Genomic DNA, 23,572 nt, shown 5'->3' with positions numbered 1-23,572 from the left:
CGGTTACATAGATTTTGTTATGTGGAGACTGTAAAAAAATAGCTAGTGTCTATAAAAATGAAATCTAGTGGAAAAACCTAGAATTGACTGAAAGACCCTGACAAATGTTTTATTAGTGGTACAGAATGAAATAATTGTGTAATTAATCATTCATTCACATGCTCTCAGGAAACATGTTTTATTTGAAGCCTACCCCAGTCCCACTTATTCGAGAACAGAAGTGGCATAGAGCAATTGAAAAGGAAAAACATTGAAGTTCTTTCAGGAGGGCAGTGAGGGTCTCCCCCGCAATGGACTGGTTCTCCCCTACTCTCCACTGCTTCTACTGGGCTAGAGTAGTCAGAGACCCAGCATGACACAGTGGATAGAGCACAGGCCTGGGAGACAGAAGGTCATGGGTTCGAATCCTAGCTCTGCCATTTTGCTGTGTGTGACCTTGGACAAGTCACTTGACTTCTTTGAGCCTCAGTTATTTCATCTATAAAATGGGGCTGGGAGGGTGAGCCTCACGTGGGATAGGGACTGTGTCCAATCCGATTTGCTTATGTCCACCCCAGCACGCAGTACAGTGCCTGGCCCATAGTAAGCGCTTAACAAATACCATAATTATAATTATTATTCACCTTGCAGCCCTTTTCTCCTCTCTTCTCCCCCCTACCTAGCAGCAGTAGTAGTAGTAGTAGTGCTACTTATTTACTGTCCACTTGGTGTGGTTCACTAGATGAGGAGCTTGGGAAGTGCAGAACAAAAAAAAGTGGCATTTTTCTCTACCCACAAGTAGCTTACACTCTAATGCCCATCAAATGTCATTTTAAAAAAAAATTAAAAAAATTTAAGGAGAAGGTGATTTTGATTTGGGCTAACACCTTTCTCTACTACATCCTATCCTTTATAAGGCTGAGTTGAAAGCTTTTTGTGGACAGGGAATGTGTCATATGCTTGTTTTGAGCTTCCCAGGTGCTTAGTATAATACATTGCACTTAGTGAGTGCTCAGTAAATACTACTACTACTCGAGCAGGTCAGTCGTTCAAGTTTCCAATGTAGAAATGGGCAATTAAGACATCAGCAGCAGCTTCCCATAAGGTCTTGGGACCTTATTTCTAGTTTGATTGTACCTCTCAGGTACTTGGTGCAGTTTTCTGCCCATGAGCATGTGAACGAAGTGCTTAGTGTTCTGTATTTAATTTGTACTCAATGATGGTAGACACGTTTCCTGCCCACAATGAGCTTACAGTTTAGCGGGGGAGACAGACATTAATATATACAAATAATTTACAGATATGTACATACCACTCCCTCTCGTGGCTTAGTGGATGGAAACGTGAGTTTGGGAGTCAGAAGGACCAGGGTTCTAATCCTGGCTCTGCCACGTGCCTGCTGTGTGAAGTTGGGCAAGTCACTTAAGTTCTCTGGGCCTGTTGCCTCATCTGTAAAATGGGGATAAGAGTGTGAGCTCCATGTGGGGCAGGGACTGTGATTGACCTGATTAACTTGTATCCACCCCAGTGCTTAGAACAGTACTTGGCACAAAATAATAATAATGATGATGGCATTTGTTAAGCGCTTACTATATGCAAAGCACTGTTCTAAGTGCTGGGAAGGATACAAGGTGATCATGTTGTCCCATGTGGGGCTCACAATCTTAATCCCCATTTTACAGATGAGGTAACTGAGGCACAGAGAAGTTAAATGACTTGCCCAAAGTCACACAGCTGACAAGTGGCAGAGTTGGGATTTGAACCCATGACCTCTGACTCCAAAGCCCATGTTCTTGCCACTGAGCCACACTGCACATAGTGAGCACTTAACAAGTACCATAATTATTATTATAAGCACCATGGGGCTGCAGAAAGGGTGAATAAGGGGTGCCTATCCAAGTGCAAAGGAAAGTTTATAGCCAGGAAATCCTCTCGGAGTACCCCATTTCCTCTATTTTTTCCTCTCTGCTCTCAATTCCTCCTCTCCTTCTTTTCCCCCCTTGCCTCCCACGCTCCCTCCCACACTTCCACCTGGGAGTCATCATCCTGGCCCATTCCAGCAGTTGCTCCTGCTGCTTCATTTGTGCATGGACTTTGTCCCCAGGACTTCTGGCCACTCTCCTTCCACCCAAGATGAACCAAAGCTCAGGGAGCAGCCGCCTGCACAGAGCTGCTTGTGGTGGGTGGCCAACTCGCTGGGCTCTCCCTAGGGATAATCCCTGAGAATTCTCTAACAATGGCAAAGCAATCCGCGGGAGCTGCCATTCTTCTCAATGAGTTCCAGCTCAGGGGCAATGGAGAGCAGGATTTGTCAAGGGGTCCTTCCGCCTTCTTGCTCCTGACTTTTCTCCATCTCTGACCCCAACCTTCTCCCACCCACCCCTGCCCCCGCCCCAGGGCCTGCCACAGCTTCGGGCTGATCGGCACTCAGCTCCGTCTCATATTCCTCCCCCAGTCTCCTGGGGTTTTTTCTGTGTGGCTTTTTTTGGTATTTGTTAAGCGCTAACTATGTGCCGGGCACTGTACTAAGTACTGGGTAGATATAAGCTAATCAGGTTGGCATAGTCCATGTCCCAGGTTGGGTTCACAGACTTAATCCCCATTTTACAGATAAGGTAACAGAGGCACAGAGAAGTGAAGTGATTTGCCCAAGGTCACGAAGCAGACAAGTGGCAGAACGGGGATTAGAACCCAGGTCCTTCTGGCTCCCTGGCTCGTGGTCTGTCCACTAGACTGCACCGCTTCTTGCCCGCTTTTCTTTATTCAGCCTCCCGTTCCCAGGGAATTCAGCATGTAGACATGCTGAGCCACTCGTTGCCTCCAGGGACCTAGCTAGTCCTACTGGTGATCTAGAAAGCAGAACATAGGGCCAAGTATGGGGTAAAGTCTGGCATCCCAGACCAATGCATATGGGCAAGGGGAAGGCCCAAAGGCACACTGCATTCAGTTCCTGCAATTTAAAGTACAAGAAGAAGCAGGGCGGTCTAGTGGAAAGGGAGTCAGGGGACCTGGGTTCTAATTCCAGCTCTGCCATTTACTGTGTGACCTTGGGCAAGTTAAGGTCTCTGTAAAGTCACCTTCTCTGTGCCTCAGTTTCCTCAACTGCAAAATGGGGATTCAATAGTTGCTCTCCCTCCTGTGAGCCCCCTGTGGGACAGGGATTGTATCTGGACTGATTGACTTGTGTCTACCCCAGCGCTTAGAACTTGACACATAGTAATTGCTTAAATGAGGCTAAAAAAAACCTTAAAAAACCAGATTGTAAGCTCGTTATGGGCAGGGAACATGTCTGCTAATTCTGTTACATTGTACTCTCCCAAGAGCTTAGTATAGTGCTCTGCACATAGTAAGCGCTCAATAAATGCGATTGATTGACTGATTGATTCACCCCCAACCTCATGTTAATGGCAACTGACTGATCACAGTTTCCACTATAAAGTAACTGTTCATTAGAACACCCTTGCCTCCGTTCTTTGTTTGTACCTACCATTTATGTTCACAGTGGGCCTCTGCTTACTTTCTAAGTCAGGTGTCTGTTTTACCCATGAGCCTAGTGGGAAGAGCATGGTCCTTGGGGTCAGAAGACCTGGGTTCTAATCCCAGGTCTGCCACTTGCCAGCTCTGTGAGCTTGAGCAAGTCACGGAACTTCTCTGGACCTCAGTTTCCTCATCTGTAAAATGAGGATACTTGCTCTCCTTGCTACTTAGACCCAGGACTGTTTCTGATTTAATTATGTTGTATCTACCCCAGTGCTTTATCTTATATCTGAGCACAGTGCTTGGCACACAGGAAGCACTTATCAAACACAACTATTACTATTATTATTATTATTATTTTAAAGCAATACATACTTTCAGGACATTGCTTTATTGATTACTAGGCAAAATTAACTTTCTACCGTTGTCCAGCACTACCTATAAAAGGCCAATTGCACAGTTCCGTTTCACTCACCTATAAAAGGCCAGTTGGAGCGCCACTTGAATGTAGGCATCTGGGCTGGTCTTCTGTTTTTTAATGAACTCTTTTCCGTAGCTCTCAAACTTATAAACCACAAAATCAAGATTCTTTACTATCCTGAAACAAGAGCAAATAATATTTGTGGAAGGTAAAATGTAAGATTTATGTTATGTTTACAAATTAAACTCAAAGATATACCTTCCTGTGTCAGTCCCTCTGTTTAAATACTAGCAGGCTTTCATTTAGTAGTATCGTAGAAGAATGTGTAACTATGTTATGTAACATACGCTGTTGATTTTTTTTAATTCCCTGAATGCCATTTACAGATGAAACTATTTTCAAAAGTGGCAATTGCTTAACTGAAAGTTCTTCAGAAGTGTCATTAAATGAGCAGTTTGTGCAAGATTCAGCATTGTATGAAAACAAGAGAAAAGCAAACTGGATAGCCTCAGCAGGTATGTCATTGTAAATTAAAGCCCATCTTATCACTGAGCTGGAAGTCTAGAGAAGGGGGTCTAGGAGGGTTGAGGATGTGTATGGTGTGATGGCCCAAGGGTGGTGACTTCTTCTTGGATCCCCTCAGAACTGACTGTCAAGTTCTTCCCTCTTTAGGAGTAGCATAATGGAAAAAGCATGGGACCCTGGGAGTCAGGAGACTTGGGTTCTAATCTCCGCTCCACCACTTGCCCGCTCTGGAGATGAGTTTCCTCATCTATGAAATGGGGATAAAATAGATTGTGCGGCAGCAGCGGCATGGGAGAGAGTCGAGGACAGAGACACGTTTACTGTGAGGAAGGTGGCAATGGTAAACCACTTCCGTATTTTTACCGAGAAAACTCTATGGATAAACTATCAGAATGATTGCCGATGGAAATGGGGCGTTCTGGGAGAGATGTGTCTTTGGCATCACTATGGGTTGGACATGACTCGACAGCATAAGACAACAACAACAACAACAACAACTCTGGGTAAGACAGGGACTGTTTCCCATCTGATTATCATATGTCTGCCCTTGCATGGGGCTTAGCAGTCAATCAATGGCACTTAGTGACCTCTTACTGGGTGCAGAGCTCTGTACTAACTGCTTGAGAGGGTACAATACAACCGAGTCGGCAGACATGCCCCCTGCCCTTAAGAAACTTGCAGTCTTCAGGGGGATATAGACATTAAAATAAATTACAGACGGGGGAAACCTAGAATAAAAGGATATGTACATAAGTGTTTTGGGACTGGGATGAATAGTATATAGTAGGCACTAAATAAATATCAGTATTATTATTATTATTATTATTATTATTATTATTATTAGACTTCACAAAGACTCTACCTACTTTTGAACTTTGTAGGCTGTGTGCACACCCAGACATTTCCCATGCTCACATCACCGTTTAGATGAAATGAAAAAAACCAAAAACTCGTGACTCCATCTTTCTCTTTCTACCAGCGCTTAGAACAGTGATTCACACATAGTAAGTGCTTAACAAATGCCATTATTATTATTATTATTATTATTATTATTATTATTATTATCACCAGTTTATTGTTTATTTGCCTCCATTTTAATGAATGATATTTGACCCTTGGAGCATATGGCTTCACTAGGGCTCGTTAAAGGCAAAATCTGCACTATCCACCAGAACTTGGATCAATCAGTGGTATTTATTGAGCAATCACTATGTGCAGAGAATTGTATTAAGCACTGGGGAGAGTACAGTGCAACAGAATTGGTAGACATGTTTTCTGCCCACAAGGAGCTCACAGTTTAAAGGGTGAGGGAGAAGTTAAAATAAATAAATAGACTCCGGCTAGGTACATAAGTACATCTACCCCAGCACTCAGCACATTGCTTGACACATAACAAGCTCTTAGCAAACCCCACAGTTATTATTATTATTGTTGTTTTTGTTATTATCATTCATGGGCAGTCGCTCCCTGGTTGTGTGTAGGCCTGGACTGGCCTTCCTTCGCTGGCGCTGTGTCCAGCCTTGGGGTGCTCTGAGGTGCTCAGGGGAGTGGACAGGCATGAGGACAGCAATGCTCCTTCAGAAAACCCAAACAAGTTGGGCACCCCTTGAAACCTGACCCGTGTTCACTCCAACCTGAGAGAATGGCCCCCTGTGACGTTCCAGTATAGATTGAAGCAAAAGTAGCAGCTTGGATTCAAATCCCCTATTCAAACCAGTTGTTTATGACTCCCCCAAAACAAGTCAATCATTTTTTCCCCTGGCTGTACTCTGCTTGGTCAGAGGAGACCCTCTTTGCATTTTATGGAAATGATGCGTTCCTTGGTCAGCTTAGTTCTCTGGGAACCCGAACTCATGGAACTCAGCCCTACTTTGCCTATGTTTACCCAGAGGGCAGACCAGGCTGGGAGGGGCTGGAGTTTAGCGGGAGCGACTGGAATTTACAAGCTGCCTCTGAAGAAGTGACCAGGCAGACCCAATCTTAAAGTACTTTTGACCGGGAGACCCTCTGGCCTTTGGTACCTGTGAAGTTTCTCCGCAGAAGATGCCAAGTGTCCCTGGATTTCGGGGGAGCATTTCCAGCGCAGTCTGCGAGGAGCAGGAAGCTCGCTGACCGAATCTGCCCTGACCAACTTCTTTGAGCTGTCCTTCCTGTGAGAGACAATGACAATGGCCACAAGGGATCAGTCAGTCAGTGGTGCTTATTGAGTGATGGCTCTGTGCGGAGCTCTGCACTTCAGCTCTTGGCATGCAGTAGAATAAGCAGACATGGGCCCTACCCTCAATGAGCAGGATGGTCTAGTGGATAGAGCAAAGTCCTGGGAGTCAGAAGGACCTGGTTCTAATCCCAGCTCTCTCACTTGTGTGCTATGTGACCTTGGGCTAATCATTTCACTTCTATGTGACTCAGTTCCCTCATCTGTAAAATGGGGATTAAGACTGCAAGTCCCATATGGGACATGGACTGTTCCTGACTTGTTTTTCTTGTATCTACTCCAGCACTTAGAACAGTGCCTGGCACCTAATAAGTGCTTAACAGATACCATAAAATCAAAAGGAACTTAGAGTCTAGTGGGTTACTTATAACCTTTTTGTCTTGACTTTCAGATCCATTTTAATTTTTCCTTTGGAGAGCTCTAGAGATGCATTGGATGGAGGAACAAGTTCAGCCTGGACTTGCCACTCTCTGAAATATGCAGAGAACACAAATGGGACAATCTGTGAACATCTCATGGGAAGTTGAAATGCATCGAGCTTAATGTTTTTATTTTCCCAGCAAAACTTCTGCAGACCCTGTACTCTTTCCAGGAGACCACCCTATTTTTCAGGGGTGAGGAGCCTACGGGAAGTAGCCTGGGAACGGGAAATTAGTGGGAAGCTGGGAAGAGGTCAGATGCTCTGAAGGAAACCAAATACTCACATGTGTTTGAGCAGATGTTCAGTGCACTGCACCAAGACGATCCCGTCAAAAGGGGAATGTTCACATATGGTCCCACAGACTCCATCTCTCCCTACCACAAACTAGAATAAGAAACACAGAGATGACCAACTGCCCCGATGCAAATCAGGAGGCAACAGTAATTGAGTAGAAAGATCGTTAGTAATCCTTTGGCATTTGAGAGACTGTTTTTCCCCCAAATATCACAGAGGAATTTACCAAGAAGACATGTTTCTTGCAGGAACAGAGAAACCTTGATATTCGCTTTTTGATTCCCGCTTTTATGTTCCCCGGAGAATGCAGGAATTCATGAACCCAGGAATTCTTAAACAGCTCATGGCTCCCCTGTGGCCTGATCCTAGTGGGAGGTGGATTCACTTTGCTCTGCCTACTATAGGGAAGCCAAGGCTGCCTGGATCCCGGCACTGCAGGACAGGTGAGATGCCAACTTTGCTTATTGCTGATATCTTGAAACATTTTTCAAGAGCACTCTCCTGGCAAAGGATGGGAAACAGGCGGGTTCCTGAGATCATCAGAACCACAGGACAACCTCCTCTCCTGGATCAGTTTCTCCCAATTGATCCCACTTGGGGGGAGGTGGTGATGCTACTCTTTCTGCGATGAACTGGTTGATCTATCAATCAGTCATATTTATTGAGCACTTACTTCATGCAGAGCACTGTACTAAGAGATTGGGAGAGTACAATAGAAGAGAGATGATAGGCATGTTTCCTGACCACAAGAAGCTTACAGTCTAGGGAGGTTGACATAACATTTGTCTTAAGGATGTTATTTTAAGATCCTTGTCTACCATTCTGTAAAACTACAGAGACCCAGTTTGCTATCAGATTGGGAGGGTTTGCGGGTGTGTGGGAGGCCAAGTAGAAAGGGACTCTAAGAATCATGCAGATAATTGTCCTGAGGTCAATCCCCACAACCCCTGAGAACTGAATGTGCTTGTGGGCGTCCAGGGTAAAAAATCTCATCAACTCTTCAGGAGAAAATCTCCCTACTCTGGGCTCGGGGGGTGACCTTGAAGTGTGGGTCTGGGGCATTGCTAGGGGAACATTTTAGCAGTCCACTTGGCTCATTGAATTGTACTTGTTGCTTAATAATTAATAATAATAATGATAAAAATTGTGGTATTTGTTAAGCATTTACTCTATGCCAGGCGCTGTACTAAGCAGTGGGGTAGATACAAGATAATCGGGTTGTACACAGTCCCTGCCCCATGTAGAACTCAGTCTTAATCTCCATTCAAATAGGAGGTAAATGAAGCCCAGAGAAGTTAATTGACTTGCCCAAGGTCATGCAGCAGACAAGTGGAGGAGCTGGAATTAGAATCCTGCTTTTTCCACTAGGGCTCCCTACTTTTCTGCTTAACTTGGGAGTTCACAGCTGGAAATGATTTTGATGGGTCTGTTACAACAACTCTTACCTGCTCCGATGAATTAAAAAAATAGCTCGTCATTAGGCATTTGCAAGTGATACAAAAAAGGTTCCGTTCCCTCAGTTCCCCTGGCCACAAGCAGCAAGCAAAATAGATTCGAAGGGGTATCAGCTGATCCAGAGAAGCCCCTGGAGATCTTACCTGCATTGGCTTATCATACCATCGGTTCGCCCCATTCTTGCCATAGCCCCCGCCATGTAGAAGCTGCAGTGCCATGTTGGCATCAGTGAGCTCCTCTCCCGCTGGGGTATCCAGGCACACCAAGCAGATGCACCGTTCGATCATGTCCAGAGAATCGCGGTTGGTGGAATCTACGGACGGACAGGAACAGGTCTGATACTCACCTGCCAGTTAGTCGTACAGCTGTCCCTTGGGTCCCTCCCTCTCTCTCCCCCTTCTCCGGCACCTTGACTAAGTTATCCCTAAATAGATCAGTTTTTCCTATTCTAACCAAGAGTGGCCCTTTTCATGGTTGACTTTTCTTTGAGCAACACAGGTGAGGTGACCAGAATGCAAGGACTGAGTGCAGGTTCATGTTCTCTTCAGGTTCACATCCTTTGGTCCCAGAATACTGGGGCTGGAAGAGTTCACAGAGTTCATCCCCCTGCCTCTCAGCCCCTTTGCACCAAATCCATCCGGAGGCAGGGTGCTTCTCCCGTTCTGCCTCATGTCTTCAGAAGGAGTCTTGCCAACTTCCCCACCCTGAAGGCTTCTTTGGACCCTGGGGTGAAAAAACCTTTTCCAAGCTGGCATCCCTGGCCTAGGGGTTGGCGATTCGTTCATGTTTCAGTCTGAGTGGCAGCTCTGAGCAGAGTCACAATGCACCAAGAGTGGCTCTCCCTGGCAGTGGGAAGGCCCTGGTACCATCAAGAGGCCAGAACGGAGGAACAGAGCCCAACTGCTGGGCGCCAGCTGGTCCCAGTGGGTGTAAGGCCCACTCCATCACTCCCAGTGCCTTTTCTTGGTTGAGTTTCCCAACCAAAGCACAGGCACTGATTCAGCAGAGGGAACATCCCCTCAACCTCCTTCCCCCTTCCCTCTCTCCAACTCCAGTACTCTCTTCCCTCCAGCCACTGGATGCATGACAGATGGCACATTGGCCACCAGTTCCGGCCTGTGCCTGTGGCTCTGGCAGTATCTGCCAATTAACCCAGAGCTGCTCTATCAGAGGCAGATGGTTCAGGGAGGCGAAGGGGGAGAGGGCTGCCCCTTGACTCCTAGAGAAGCCAAACCAGAAAAAGGAATTTCCTTTCGAGATGTCTGGCCCCTGGTGACTCAAGGCAGGCCTACGCCTTGGGGCTCCCGCCATCTGGGGCCCAGAAGCAGGTGCAGACAATGATAATAATAATGATAATACTACTTGTTAAGCACTTACTATGTGCCAAACACTGTTCTAAGTGCTAGGGTAGATTCAAGTTAATCAGGTTCTACACAGTCCCTGAGCTACATGGAGCTCACATTCTTAACCCCCATTTTATAGATGAGGTAACTGAGGCCCAGAGAAGTGAAGTGACGTGCCCAAGGTCACACAGCAGACGTGTGGCAGAGCCAGGATTAGAGGTCTTTCTAACTCCCAGGCTCATGCTCTATCCAATAGGCTACACTCCTTCTTATAGATGCTAGGCTCATGGCTGTGATGAGGAGGAGGAGGAGGAGGAGGAGGAGGAGGAGGAGGAGGAGGCTGACGGTGTCCTAGCTTTTCAGGAGGAATGAGAGCAGGGACCTGGCTAGAGACAGAAAAGCCAAATGGCCTTGCCAATGAACCGGAACCCATCCAGAGAACAGATCAGTCAAACTCTGACAAGGTTATCATGTTGAGCAGAAACGAAAGACACCGAAACTCATCTACCATGACTTGGGATGGAGGCAGAGACCAGCGAGAAGTGATGGAAACAAGGAGCCGATGGGGAGAAGTTCAGCAGGAACAATTTGTCTTGTGACATCGTCATCTAGCATATTGAATCTCATTTAATATGGTCAATCAATCTTCCGAAAAGAGCCATTACTTAATGGGAAAAGGTGGGGGTTGGAGAACATTAGGTTGATAAGCTTGGCCATATAAACCTGTAAGAAGTAACGGGGGAAAAAAATGACTGTTTTTAATACACCAATCCTAGTCACCATCAGGCTTTCCAGGCTGACATTGGACTGAAAGACCCAGAGCAGACATGCGGCACTTAGTATTGTTCTCTGCACACCAAAGATGCTCAGTAAATACTTCTGACTGATTGATTGGTTAATTGGTTCATGGTTGTGAGAGGTAGAAGGCTCAATTAGTATAATGATTATAACATGATTATTCAGCCTTATGTTGAGAGTCTCTCCTGGATAGGTGTAATATAACATGATCTTTAATGTGAAAACAAACAAATTCATGAATCTTATTCATCTAGACATCCTTCCTAAAGGATTAGGAGAAAGTGGTTATGAAGATGCTGGATAAGAAATTAGAAAAGGATAACAGAAAGAAAAAGTCCTTCGACAGTTTTGAATATCTGGGCCAGAAGGGCAGAGAACCAGAGGTTTTGAAGTTGATTTTAGAGTCTCTATTTGCTATTCTGAGACACTGATGTTTTGCTGTCACTCCTTCAGAAAGAGGATGTGTGTAAAGCTGAAGCTGGGAATGGTTTTTCCCAAATTTTGGCGGGGGTGGGGAAGAGTGCATTGAAAACTGGGGACAACTCTTGTAGTTCATCAACTTGTTTCTCAGTATATATTCTGATGAGGAGCAGTATGGCCTGGTGAAAAGAGCACGGGGCTGGGAATCAGAGGTCCTGGGTTCTAATCCCAACTCTGCCAGTTTTCTGCTGTGTGATCTTGGGCAAGACACTTAATTTCTCTGTGCCTCAGTTTCCTCAACTGTAAAATGAGGTTCAATGTCTGTTCTCCCTTGTACTTAGACTGTGAGCCCCATGTGGGACAGGGACTGTATCTGACCCAATTATCTTATATCTACCACAGTTCCTAGAACAGTGCTTGGTGCATAGTAAGAGCTTAACATATTTAATAATAATAATAATAACAACATCAGTGGTTGTGGCTTCTACCAGAGAACTCATCATTGCTAGAATTGTGGACCAACAGATGATAACAACAAAATAAAAAAACACATTCCACTGAAGGAGGTGTCAATGTGTTTCCAAGCAGTGTGGTCTAGTGGGTAAAGCACAGGCATGGAAGTCAGATGGACCTGGATTCTAATCCTGGCTCCACCACTTGTCTGCTGTGTGACCCTGGGCAAGTCACTTCACTTCTCTGTGCCTCAGTTACTTTTACTGTGAAATGGGGACTGAGACTGTGAGCCCCAAGTGGGACAGGGACTCAGTCCAACCTGATTTACTTGTATTCACCCTAGAGTTTAGTACAGTGCCTGGCACATAGTAAGTGCTTAACAAATACCACGATTATTATTATTTTATTTATGATTTTCTTTTCTTTCCAAGCCAGTAGGCCTTTCTACCCTGCATTATGTTTTAGAAAGGAAAAATGTTCTCCTCAGTCAAGGGTAGCTTTAGTGCCAGGCTGGTCTGTCTGGTTTGCCAAGGACAGGCTCCTGCCAGCTTTCCGTTAGCTATTTACCAAGCCTAGAAGCAGCCCCAGGCTCTAATTGACTCCTGATGATATAAATATTTACAGGAGCGCATGTAACCCGGTGGGCACGACTTGAAAATACGTATGTTATTGGGATCTCCATGGCATGTATCCAGGAAATGCTCATTTATTCAGGAAGGGTTTTCTTTCCCTTTCACCCATTTCCTGTGAGTGGACCCTGCTCTTCCAGACACAGAGCACAATTATTTTATTAAATAGCCCCACCAGGGGAACCTCAGTCAATTCTCTCCGGACCTGGGAACAGCTCAGCTTCCAAGGTTAAGTGCTTGGAGCTTTGCTAGCTGGCCAAAGTGGGTCAGGCCCTCAGAGGAAGTCATTGGAAATATGGTCTCGATTCTTCTTCTGGGAAATCTCCCAATTACCTGTTGGTAGCAAAGGGTGGGGTGGGGGTAGATGAAGCTCCCAAATCGGACCTTAAAATTATATGATGATGGGAATTCCTGGGCTGATCTACTAAGGAAAATCGAAGACCTTTCAGGGAGAAGATTGTAAGCCCCTTGTCTAATTCCCACTTTCATTTATTCATTTTTTACAGTATTTGTTTAATGCTATATGCCAGGCAATGTACTAAGCATTGAATAGTGTATACCCTCACACTTATAATACTGGATCTGTATACCCTTTTCTAGTTCTCAGTACAGTGCTCTGCGCACATTAAGAGCTCAATAAAGACTATTATTACTGGAAGAGATCTACCTCTCCGGGGTTCCAAATTCTACCAGCCCCGCTCCAGGTTCACCAGCCCCAGTCCTTCCCACACCCACCAGTGGCCTGCCTAATTTGGCAGTGAATATTGGAGCCCAAGGAGCTTCAGCTTGTCGTAATATCCCTCCACCTCTCCGACAACATCGACCACTCCTTTCTCCTAGACATTCTCTCTAACCTGGGTTTCATCGACACTATGCTCTCCCTGTTCCCTTCCTATCTCTCTGACTCCTCCTTTTCAGTCTCCTTTGCTGGGTCTTGGCCCGCCCCTGAGTTTTGGGGTTGGGCTTGTTGTGGAGACTTGACCACTCTAGGTGGGCAGAACCCAGGATATCCAGGAATATCTATTTCCCCAGGCTCACTTCTGCAGAAAACACCTTACCCAAGAGAGAAAGGGAGGAAGTTGATGGACTCATCAACTTCAGGTGAGATGCTTTTTGCTTACTCTGCCCTGCCCCACCCTCTCTCCGCTCACCCTGACAGTGCAGTTGTAGCTCCAGGAGTCGGGGTGTGTGTTGTGATGGGGAGGAGTTTGGAAAAGGGACTCTGACGGAGCCAAGGAGATTGAGGTTTTGAGGGGAAGGAACTCCCCCGTTGTGGAATGTGAGCTCACTGTGGGCAGGGAATGTCACTGTTCATTGTTGTATTGTACTTTCCCACGCACTTAGCTCAGTGCTCTGCACACAGTAAATGCTCAATAAAAATGATTGAATGAATGGCCTCTCTCAGGGGCTGGGTAGAAGGGGTGGATAGCGCTTCCTAAAGGTCCCCCGTGGTCCAGGATCCCCTAGTGCATCCCAGACTCCCATAGAATGCTGAGTTCATCCATTTTGTTCCTGCAGGTGAATTCTAAATCTGGCCCAGCTTGGCAACTCCCCTTCATGTGCCGGAATGGACCAATATGGAACTTGGGAACAAGTTTGATTAAGGAATGTATTTCAATGGTGCCATCCAAGAACTTATCCTGGTACGGAGTCCAGGCCAGCTGGGGGAAGAAACAGGTAAAACTCGCCCCCTAATATATGAGACCAAATTCAAAACAGAAGCTATTATTCCGATGACTCCAGGGGTCTCGTGAAAAAGAAAAAAATAATGGAAACGAATAAGGTACCAAAGGAGCCTATCCACTTTTAAAAGGAGAACAGCTAACTCCTAGGAAGGTTTTAAGCATTTTGGGACCAGCTCCTTTTGCAACAAGCCAGTCCTCTCTAGCAAGATAATAATAATAACAATCATAATAATAATAATAATAATAATGGCATTTGTTAAGCACTTACTATGTGCAAAGCACTGTTCTAAGCGTGGGGGAGGATACAAGGTGATCAGGTTGTCTCACGTGGGGCTCACAGTCAATCCCCATTTTACAGATGAGGTAACTGAGGCACAGAGAGGTGAAGTGACTTGCCCAAAGTCACACAGCTTACAAATGGCAGAGCCAGAATTTGAACCCATGACCTCTGACTCCCAAGCCCGTGCTCTTTCCACTGAGCCATGAGATGGCACCCAGGGCCAGTGTGAGCTGTGGTTGTCTCCCTCTGCCTCCCCGTGGCCCCTGTTTTAGGTGCCTAGGATCCTAGTGCTGGGAATAATTCATTCATTCATTCATTCAATCATATTTATTGAGCACTTACTGTGTGCAGAGCACTGTACTAAGTGCTTGGGAAGTACAAGTTGGCCACATATAGAGACGGTCCCTACCCAACAGTGGGCTCACAGTCTAGAAGGGGGAGACAGACAACAAAACAAAACATATTAACAAAATAAAATAAATAGAATAGTAAATATGTACAAGTAAAATAAATAGACTAATAAATCTGTACAAACATATGTACAGGTGCTGTGGGGAGAGGAAGGAGGTAAGGCAGGGGCGATGGAGGAGAGAGGAAGGAGGGGGCTCAGTCTGGGAAGGCCTCCTGGAGGAGGTGAGCTCTCGGTAGGGCTTTGAAGGGAGGAAGAGAGCTAGCTTGGCCGATGGGCAGAGGGAGGGCATTCCAGGCCCGGGGGATGATGTGGGCCGGGGGTCGATGGCGGGACAGGCGAGAACGAGGTACGGTGAGGAGATCAGCGGCAGAGGAGCGGAGGGTGCGGGCTGGGCTGTAGAAGGAAAGAAGGGAGGTGAGGTAGGAGGGGGCAAGGTGATGAAGAGCCTTGAGGACGAGAGTGAGGAGTTTTTGCCTGATGAATAATGACACTAGTCCCCTCAAAAAAGGCTATGGATGATTTCAGGTTGGGAATTTGTGTCCCCACATTGTGAGTCTTGGATAGGACAGCATCCCTGTCTGATCCGTTATATTTGTATCTACCCCAGTACTCAGTGCACAGCAAGCACTTTGCTACCACTGGCTCAGTGGCAAGAGCCCGGGCTTGGGAGTCAGATGTTGTGGGTTCTAATTCCGGCTCCATCACATGTCTGCTGTGTGATCTTTAATCACTTCACTTCTCTGAGCCTCGGTTCCCTCCTCTGTAAAATGGGGATGAAGCCTGTGAGCCCCACGTGGGACAACCTGATCATATTGTATCCCCCCGAGCGCTTAGACCAGTGCTTCGCACATAGTAAGCGCTTAACAAATGCCACCATTATTATTAATCAGTGCCGCCTGATGGGCCAATGGGCTGGCAGAGGAAGAAGAAATTTTTTAAGAACAAGTGCCTATGCTATTTCTAACATTCTTTCTTCATTTGTAAAAACCTCAAAGCAAGTGGGCAACAGACACCACTCAGGAGGAGGGCAAGGGAATGATCAGGTACCTGGGGGCAGATGGGGTAGGGCCAGACTCTCAGACCAGTCACGTTCCTGAGCAGTGGGGATGATGCTCTGAGAAAGCATCTTGTCTCCGCCTGGACTCTCCTGGCTTCCCTTAGCTCGTTTGCTTCCCAAAATGAACCACATTTCGTGAATCCAGGCGCATTGCAATGCAGAGAGTCTCTGAGCAGCTCGACTTCAAAAGCTCCAGTAGATTCCCCTCTCCCGTCACTCAGGGATTGTGAGATTTATAGCAGTCTGCACTAACAAAGAAGCCCAAGTCCCCAGTTAATGCAGCACAATGGCCCTGCTGGAGTTATCGCAGTCCTCCACGGCCCCGGAGAGTGGGTGAGAGTGTGTCTCTCCCTGCTGCCCCAGTGTTATGATGGGCTCCCATCCAGACAAATGAGCACCAATCGGAGGATGGCTTAGCGATGGGGCGAGGGCCCGGTGGTCACTCATGCTCCCGATGGTTCTGTCATCAGCATGGCCACTCATCCAGCCACCAGCCCCTCACCCCTCCTCTCAGAAATCTCCTTGAAAAAGACAACAGAGCAGGCTTCCCCCACGGCACCCAGAGAGTGCACTTTTTTAGCGCCATGGTTGAAACACAAGTATTATGAGATATTTGCCGGGACCAAACTGTGGGTGATGTTCTAACCGAGTCTTCACCTGAAGCAGGGATGTTATAACCAAGTCTAACCGTGTCTGGTATTTTCCAAAGGGCTGAACTAGCTCACTAGGGGAAAGATAAAAATAAACCTTGGTATCTCCCAACAGCTCTTGACATTCAAAGGAGATGGGTGGCCGGTTTTGTTTCCTGCTTGAAGTATGGAGGTGGAGGTGCACACTTGCTCTCCTTGGGGCCTACAGGCCCCCCATCACCAAGGAAGGGAAGGAAATGAAGATGGAGGTGGAGGTAGAGGTGGAGGCGGAAGCATCTGGGGGTGGCGGCTAACCTTTCACGAGGGAGGTCCGGGCCCGGGCCCACTCAGCACGTCCATCAGATGTCAGCAGGCCGATCGGGGGCAACTGCTCATCTTCGTCTGCCGCCAGTTTGACTATCTTTCGTAACTGAGTGAACAGATCCCCCTCACTGAGACGGCGGAAATTAATGACAACGTCCAAAACAAAGAACTGCAGGGGAAATAGGTCAAATGCATCACTCGTGGTTCAGCGGCTTGAACATGGCACTCAGAGGCCAGGCCTCAGGACAGGAGCAGGGATTGATAATGTTAATAATAATGCTAATAATAATAATGCTAATAATAATAATAATAATCATAATGGCATTTAGTAAGTGCCAGGCACTGAGGTAGATGCAACATAATCACATCAGACACAGTCCCTGTCCCACATGGGGCTCCCAATCTAGGAGAGAGGGGGAGAACAGGGTTTTTATCCCCATTTTGCAGAGGAGGAAACTGAGGTCCAGAGAAATTGTGACTTTCCCGAGGTCACACAGCAGGCAACTGGTGGAGTTAGGACTAGAACCCAGACCTCCTGACTGCTAATCCAGGCTCTTTCCATTAGGCCAGGGTACTTCAACCAACCTCACAGGAGTGGCTGGTCTTTGCAGACTCGAAACTGGGCCCCTGACCGTACACGGAGGCTTTGGGAAGGCCAGGAAGGACCGGGCCAATTCCAACACACCTCTGGGACAAGGGGAGGGAAGGCCACCAGATTTGCCACTGAGAAAAACTTCTATTTTCCCCAGCTTCAGGCCCAATCCCAGACTTCCACAAACAGGGGCTTCAATAATCATCATCATCATAATAATATTTGTTAAGCACTTACTATGTGACAAGCACCGATCTAAGTGCTGGGGTAGCTACAAGGTTATCAGGTTGAACAGAGTACCTCTCCCACATGGGGCTCCTAGTCTAAGAAGGAGAGAATAGGATTTAATCCCCATTTAGGGAGTAGGATTTAATCCCCATTTTACAGATGAGGAAACTGAGGTCCAGAGAAGTTAACTGATTTGCCCAAGATCCCACAGCAAATGGTGAAAAAAGATTAGAACTCAGGTCCTCTGACTCCCAGGCCTGTGATCTTTCCACTAGGCCATGGTGCTTCTCTTTACTGCATCTGCAGGCCCTGCTGAGCTGGCCATTCCCCTCTGCTCCAGACACTTTTAGCCGCACACGGGGCTAGAGGAAGTGGTCCAGCCTGGCTTTCTGACGTACTTTCAGGCCTGTGGCTCCCTCGAATCAGATAAAGATGGGGCCGTGGCCTACCTAAAACCAGTGGCACTGGAAAGCAAAGGAGGGGAAGCCCTCCCTGGGTTTTGTTTGGTTGCTTTGGTAGGTGTGTCTCTTTGGGAGATCCCACTGAGCATCACTTCCCTTTCCATTGTCCAGAGCCTGCTCCAGGCAGCCTCCCGGGTTTCTGCACACTGGTCTCCGCTGTCAGCACCCCAGCTGGCCCAGCCTGATCCACAGGGCCAGGAGACGGTGTCTCAGGAGGGATCTGCTCCTGCCATGCATGGGGAAGAGTGAGCTTCAGGAACAGCCAGGGGCTCCCCACAGTTTAAAGGATCGCCATAACCTCAGTGTGGCCAGAGAATGTGTCTACCGACTCTGTTGTAGTGTACTCTCCCAGGTACTTAGTACAGCATTTCGCCCGCAGAAAGTGCTCAATAAGTACCACTGATTGACTGAATCCAGCTCTGGCCCAGAAGGCCGAACCGCTGGATCTCCCAGTCAGCAGGTAGACATGAGCCAGCTCCTATGACCCAGCTTCCAGCCCAGACTTTTCCCAACTGCACTATCAGGGCAGAGGCAGCAGGTGAATCTGCCCCATCTGTAATTTATTTTAATGTCTATCTCCCCAGCTAGACCTTGTCTCCCCAGCTGGAGAAGGGATCACATCTGCCAACTTTATTGTACTCTCTGAAGCGCCTAATGCAGTGCCCTGCACAGGTAGCGCTCAGTTAATACCACTGATTGATTGACTGAGTGGAGCAAGGAGCAAGGAAGAGAAGGTTCTGGGAGGGAAGAGGGAAGAATGGCTTCCTGATATCCTGGAGCACAGTTACTGCTGTAATAAAAATAATAACAAAAATGCTTGTGGTATTTGTTTCACGCTTACTACATGTCAGGCACTGTACTAAACACTGGGGTGGGAAAAAAATAATGGGGTTGGACACAGTCCCTGTCATTTATTCATTGAATCATATTTATTGAGCGCTTACTGTGTGCAGAGCACTGTACTAAGCGTTGTCCCACAAGGGGCTCACAGTCTCAATCCTCATTTTACAGAGGAGGTTGCTGAGGCACAGAGAATTTAAATGACTTGACCAAGGTCACATAGCAGACAAGTGGAGGAGCAGGAATTAGAACTCAGGTCCTTCTGACTCCCAGGACTATACTCTATCCACTAGGCCATGCTGCTTCTCTGGAACCCTGGGTTGTGGGAGACAGAAGAGTCGTGGAACTGATCTTGGGTGCCACCTGGCACAGGGAAGATGGGCTCTGGCTTTCTGGCTTCTGTCTGATTTAAGACCCTCCGTTCCCTGGGAAGCCATCACTAGCTCAACCTCAACCTTGTCTTCTCTGGGCTGGGATCCCGGCTCCTTCTCCGACCCTCTTGACAGCAGCGCAACCAAAGTCAAGAGGCCGACCCACCTGATTGCTGCAGGCCACGATGACATGCTCTGGTTCGGGCATGACGCTGCTTTTCGGGGCCACCAAGGTGTCTCTGGGGTGTCCTGGAAGGCGATAGGAAGAAAAGAGTCCATAGTATTGTTTCATACAGAGGGGCTGACCGGACAGCTGTCCTCGGGCAAAATCAACAGGGAGAGCCCGGCTGGAGAGAGACAAGGGAGACAAAGAGAGAGACAGAAAAGGAGAGAGAGAGCTTATCTGTAGTTGGTTTCATCCCGTTTAGACTGGGCAAAGCCCAGGTGTCCTCCTCCCTGGTCTGCTGGTGGGAAGTTTCTCTGCGGATTTCATGAAGCTTGGCACTGTGGGGCTGCTTAGCCCTGGGGTCGGTGGCCTGGAGTCTCGAGAGCCTCATTCCCCCATCCCAACCCACGGACACAAACCCCAGGGGCCAGAGTGGCCCGTCCACCCCTCCGTCCTCCTGCCACTGCCAGGGAGGGCACCGGAGATCTGCTCCAGGCCGGGCCTTCTCCCCAAATTCTCCTTCCACATCCCACGCTGCTTACGTGTCCAGCAAAGCTTTGTAATCCAGAACTCCTGAAATGAGGTGGGCAGCAAACCTAGAAACCAGAAACGCAAGTTGTGTGTGAACCTTCCACAGAGAGGGGTCAGCCCGCACTTCCCGACAGACACCAAACACTGAAAAACATTCAAACCTTCCTCCTTCCCACACTTTTGGGAAGATGCCAAAAGGCAAAGGCAGACAGAGGCAGGGAAGAAGACCATCACTCTCCTTAGATGTGATTAGTGGGGGATGAGTATCAGGGTAGGAGACACACTCCCAACCAGGTGGGATCAAAGGGATCGAAGGCCAGGATTGGCTGTGGACCAGTCGCCCTTCAACTCTTTCTCCTCGGTCTTTAAGCACTTAGCATAGTGCTCTGCACATAGTAAGCACTAAATAAATACCATTGATTCAGGGGAGAGGAGGAAGAAGTCGAGTCTCCTCCCTGGGAGAAGGATCACTGCTCAGATCGATTCTCCGAACACCCCTGAAGTAGCTGGATGGTAGGGAACATTGTTCCCATTCCACAGAAGGAGAAACTGAGGGTTTTGAGAGTAAAGCAACAAGGGCAGAATGCAGAAGAGTCGATGTTTGCAGAGCTTTTCCCATGGAAATTCCCATCTGCGTTTCAGAGGAAAGAATAATGTAGCAATAGTCTGGCCTGATTTGGGAGTCTCTGGAAGGCAGCATTTCAAAGGATAGATGAGGTGGACAATGCAGATCTCTTTATAAATCTCTGGAGCCAAGAGTAGACTCCCTTCCCCCAGGGACTGGATGGCAGCTCTGTCACTGTACTAAGGGCTTGTCTCACCTCTGTCTTGACTAGCAGCAGAAAAATTGGTTGCCCTCGACATCCTGAATTCTCTTCCAGCTCTGGTTGCCATGAAAAGAGTCCCTTTGATCCTTCAAGAGGCCACACACTATTCAGAAGCTTCCATTGCCCCTACTGAGCTGGAAGCCTCTAGCTCGGGCAAGTTAGATACTGTGACACCAAGATTCCTACTACATTTTCTATTGTGACTTCCCCCCTATTTTTAAAGTCTTAAAGCCCACCAGAACATGGCCTCCATCATCCTAAACTTGGGGATGATGCAAGGGGCAGTCATTTGCATGGAAATTCAGTCCCTGGGATACACTTTCAAATTCCTATGGGAAGAGGCAACCTGCAATGGAGAAGAGAGGTTCTGGGGACTACTATAACCCCCATGCTTATGCAAATGGCAGGGCAGGGCTACGGTCACCCTATATATAGCTTAGACTTCCAGGTAAGCTTGACCGCACTAAGCGATACTGGTTTCTGTGGGAGCCATCACAAGAATGAAAAACAGCACTTTGGAGGAAGCAGTTGGGAATGGTGTGCTATTTAGGGGACAGAGGAGGGAGCACTTAGTTCAAGTAGGTTAAAAGAATGGCTTAGACTGCAGGAGTTGCCAACTAGTGAGGCCATGCCTATTTGAAGAACTCTGGTTTCACTCTTCCAGGAAAGAAGGAATGACCATAAGCCAGGAAACCTCAAGAAATGGGGGATAAAAAAGCAGAGAAAAGCAATTCCAGGTATGTGGGCAACATCCTTATTGAAAACAGCAAGGAATGAAAAATTAGGGGTAAGGGGAGGGATCAACCGCATCCTGCCTCTGGCTTGGAACTCCTTCTCTCTTCATATCTGGCAGACAATCACTCTCCCCACCTTCAGAGCCTTAGGGAAGGCACATCTCTTCCAAGAGGCCTTCCCCGACTAGGCCCTCATTTCCTCTTCCCCTTCTCCCTTCTGCCCCTTGCACTTGGATTTCCACCTTTATTCACCTCTTCTTCAGCCCCACAGCACTTAGGTACATAACTGTAATTTATCCACTTATATTAATGTCTGTCCCCCCCTCTAGACTGTAAGCCTGTTGTAGACAGGGAATGTGTCTACCAACTCTGTTATGTTGTACTCTTCCAAGTGCTTAGTACAGTGCTCTGCACACTGTGAGCACTCAATAAATACCATGAATTGAATGATTGATTGTTTGGAGAGAGAAACAGGGTTGGAATTGCCAAATTTAAGACGATGAACCTGGCCTTCAGTGCACTCTGGAGATGTGGTAGGTTTCCTGTCATTTGTCCTCCAACCTCTAGTCAACCCACATACCAGCCCCTCATCCTCTGCCATCTCCTCTCCCTGTCTGCCAGAGTTCCCCAGCAACACAGACGTCAGGGAAACTCAGATAAAAAAAATCAGAAAGGTGGATGAAAACATATTGCATCTGTGTCTGTTATATTGTTATACTGTACTATCCCAAGCTCTTAGTACAGTGCTGTACAAATGGCAAGCACTCAATAAATACGATTGACTGACCGACTGGCTGATTGATCGCTCCTTATGGGACGCCACAGTTTGAAGTAGATATTTGATATCTGACATTTGATATTTGCCCTATCCACAACCCTACAGCACTTATGTGCATATCATTAAATTATATATTACAAATTACTCATTTATTTATATTGTCTGTCTCTCCCTCTAGATTGTAAGCTTGTTATGAGCAGGGATCGTTTCGGCTAATTCTGTTAAGTTGTACTCTCCCAAACACTTAGTGTAGTGCTCTGCACATAGTAAGGGCTCAATAAATATGATTGATTGACTGCTTGCATTTCTTCCAGGCCCTCTGCCTGATTTCTACCGATCCCTAGGCTCAAGACCCGAAAATATTTTCCTGGATTCTTTAATGCAAGGATGGCAGGTTCTGTAACCGGCTAGTTGGCTGGATTCCAAAGGTTAAAGAGAAGTGGAGGAGAGGTGGAAATGGAATCTGACCAGGCTCTCCCTGTTGGCTCCTTGGCCACCACTAGCCCCACAGAGCAACATGGTCTCTCCAGTTGAAAGGAGTTTTTGTCTGTCATCTCACAGACACTGAGCTTCCGAGTCCGGATAAAGTCTTTATTGTTGAACTCCCTCTAAGGAGATTAAGGCGAGACAGTGGTAATGAGGCTAGTTCGCCGGGAGACACACACAATAGATTTTCTCCTGGTCTACATGATAAATAACTTAATTGCACCCCAACATCCTTCCCCCGGGAGCAAGGCGACCCTGTGCCACTTCCTCTGACCTGGCACTGTGCTTTATGGCCCTTAGCAGAAAATTTCAGAACTGGCACGATTAAGCTTGGGTTGGGAGTGGGGCCCGGGATATAGACCAGTGGTTGCTGGCTCCCCACGGTCAAGCCACTGCTCAAATTTAGCGAGTCCTAGAGAGTTGTGCTCGTGGGGCAGTCACGTTCCCTGGATTCTTCCAGGGTTCTGGAAGGCCTGTCCAGACTGTGTGGGATTCTACCAAGAGGGACTGACTAAGTTTTCCCTCCCTGTTCATCTCAGAGTGGCTCAGCGAAGCCCAGCTGCCTCGTCTATCTCATGCAAAGCAGCCCTCAGATGAGGACAATTAGCAGAGGTCTTTACTGCAGCTCACTGAGCTCGAAAACTGTGGCAGATGGTAGCCTAGTCTGCTGGGAAGGAGAGAGCTTTGGGCCCCCCTCCCAATGCCAGGGCTGGGGCCTGTGCATATGGAATGGCTCACAGC

At 47.4% G+C, this 23,572-nt stretch overlaps 1 protein-coding gene across 1 annotated transcript in view; it reads right to left on the bottom strand.

Moving 5' to 3' along the window:
* Positions 1 to 23,572, bottom strand: part of CHAT (choline O-acetyltransferase) — a 54,278-nt gene that overhangs the window by 16,878 nt on the left and 13,828 nt on the right. The window contains exons 4-10 of the mRNA XM_038744151.1: positions 20,018 to 20,071; positions 19,476 to 19,656; positions 16,809 to 16,986; positions 8,931 to 9,100; positions 7,322 to 7,422; positions 6,424 to 6,552; positions 3,932 to 4,054 (exon numbers count right to left, since the gene is read on the bottom strand). Coding sequence (XP_038600079.1) covers positions 3,932 to 4,054; positions 6,424 to 6,552; positions 7,322 to 7,422; positions 8,931 to 9,100; positions 16,809 to 16,986; positions 19,476 to 19,656; positions 20,018 to 20,071 — 936 coding nt within the window. The remainder of the gene's footprint in view (positions 1 to 3,931; positions 4,055 to 6,423; positions 6,553 to 7,321; positions 7,423 to 8,930; positions 9,101 to 16,808; positions 16,987 to 19,475; positions 19,657 to 20,017; positions 20,072 to 23,572) is intronic.

This window comes from Tachyglossus aculeatus, chromosome 3 (genome assembly GCF_015852505.1).
Source record: "Tachyglossus aculeatus isolate mTacAcu1 chromosome 3, mTacAcu1.pri, whole genome shotgun sequence".
Classification (NCBI taxonomy): domain Eukaryota; kingdom Metazoa; phylum Chordata; class Mammalia; order Monotremata; family Tachyglossidae; genus Tachyglossus; species Tachyglossus aculeatus.
The sequence above is the reverse complement of the archived record's forward strand: the minus strand, read 5'-3'. Positions and strand labels throughout refer to the sequence as shown.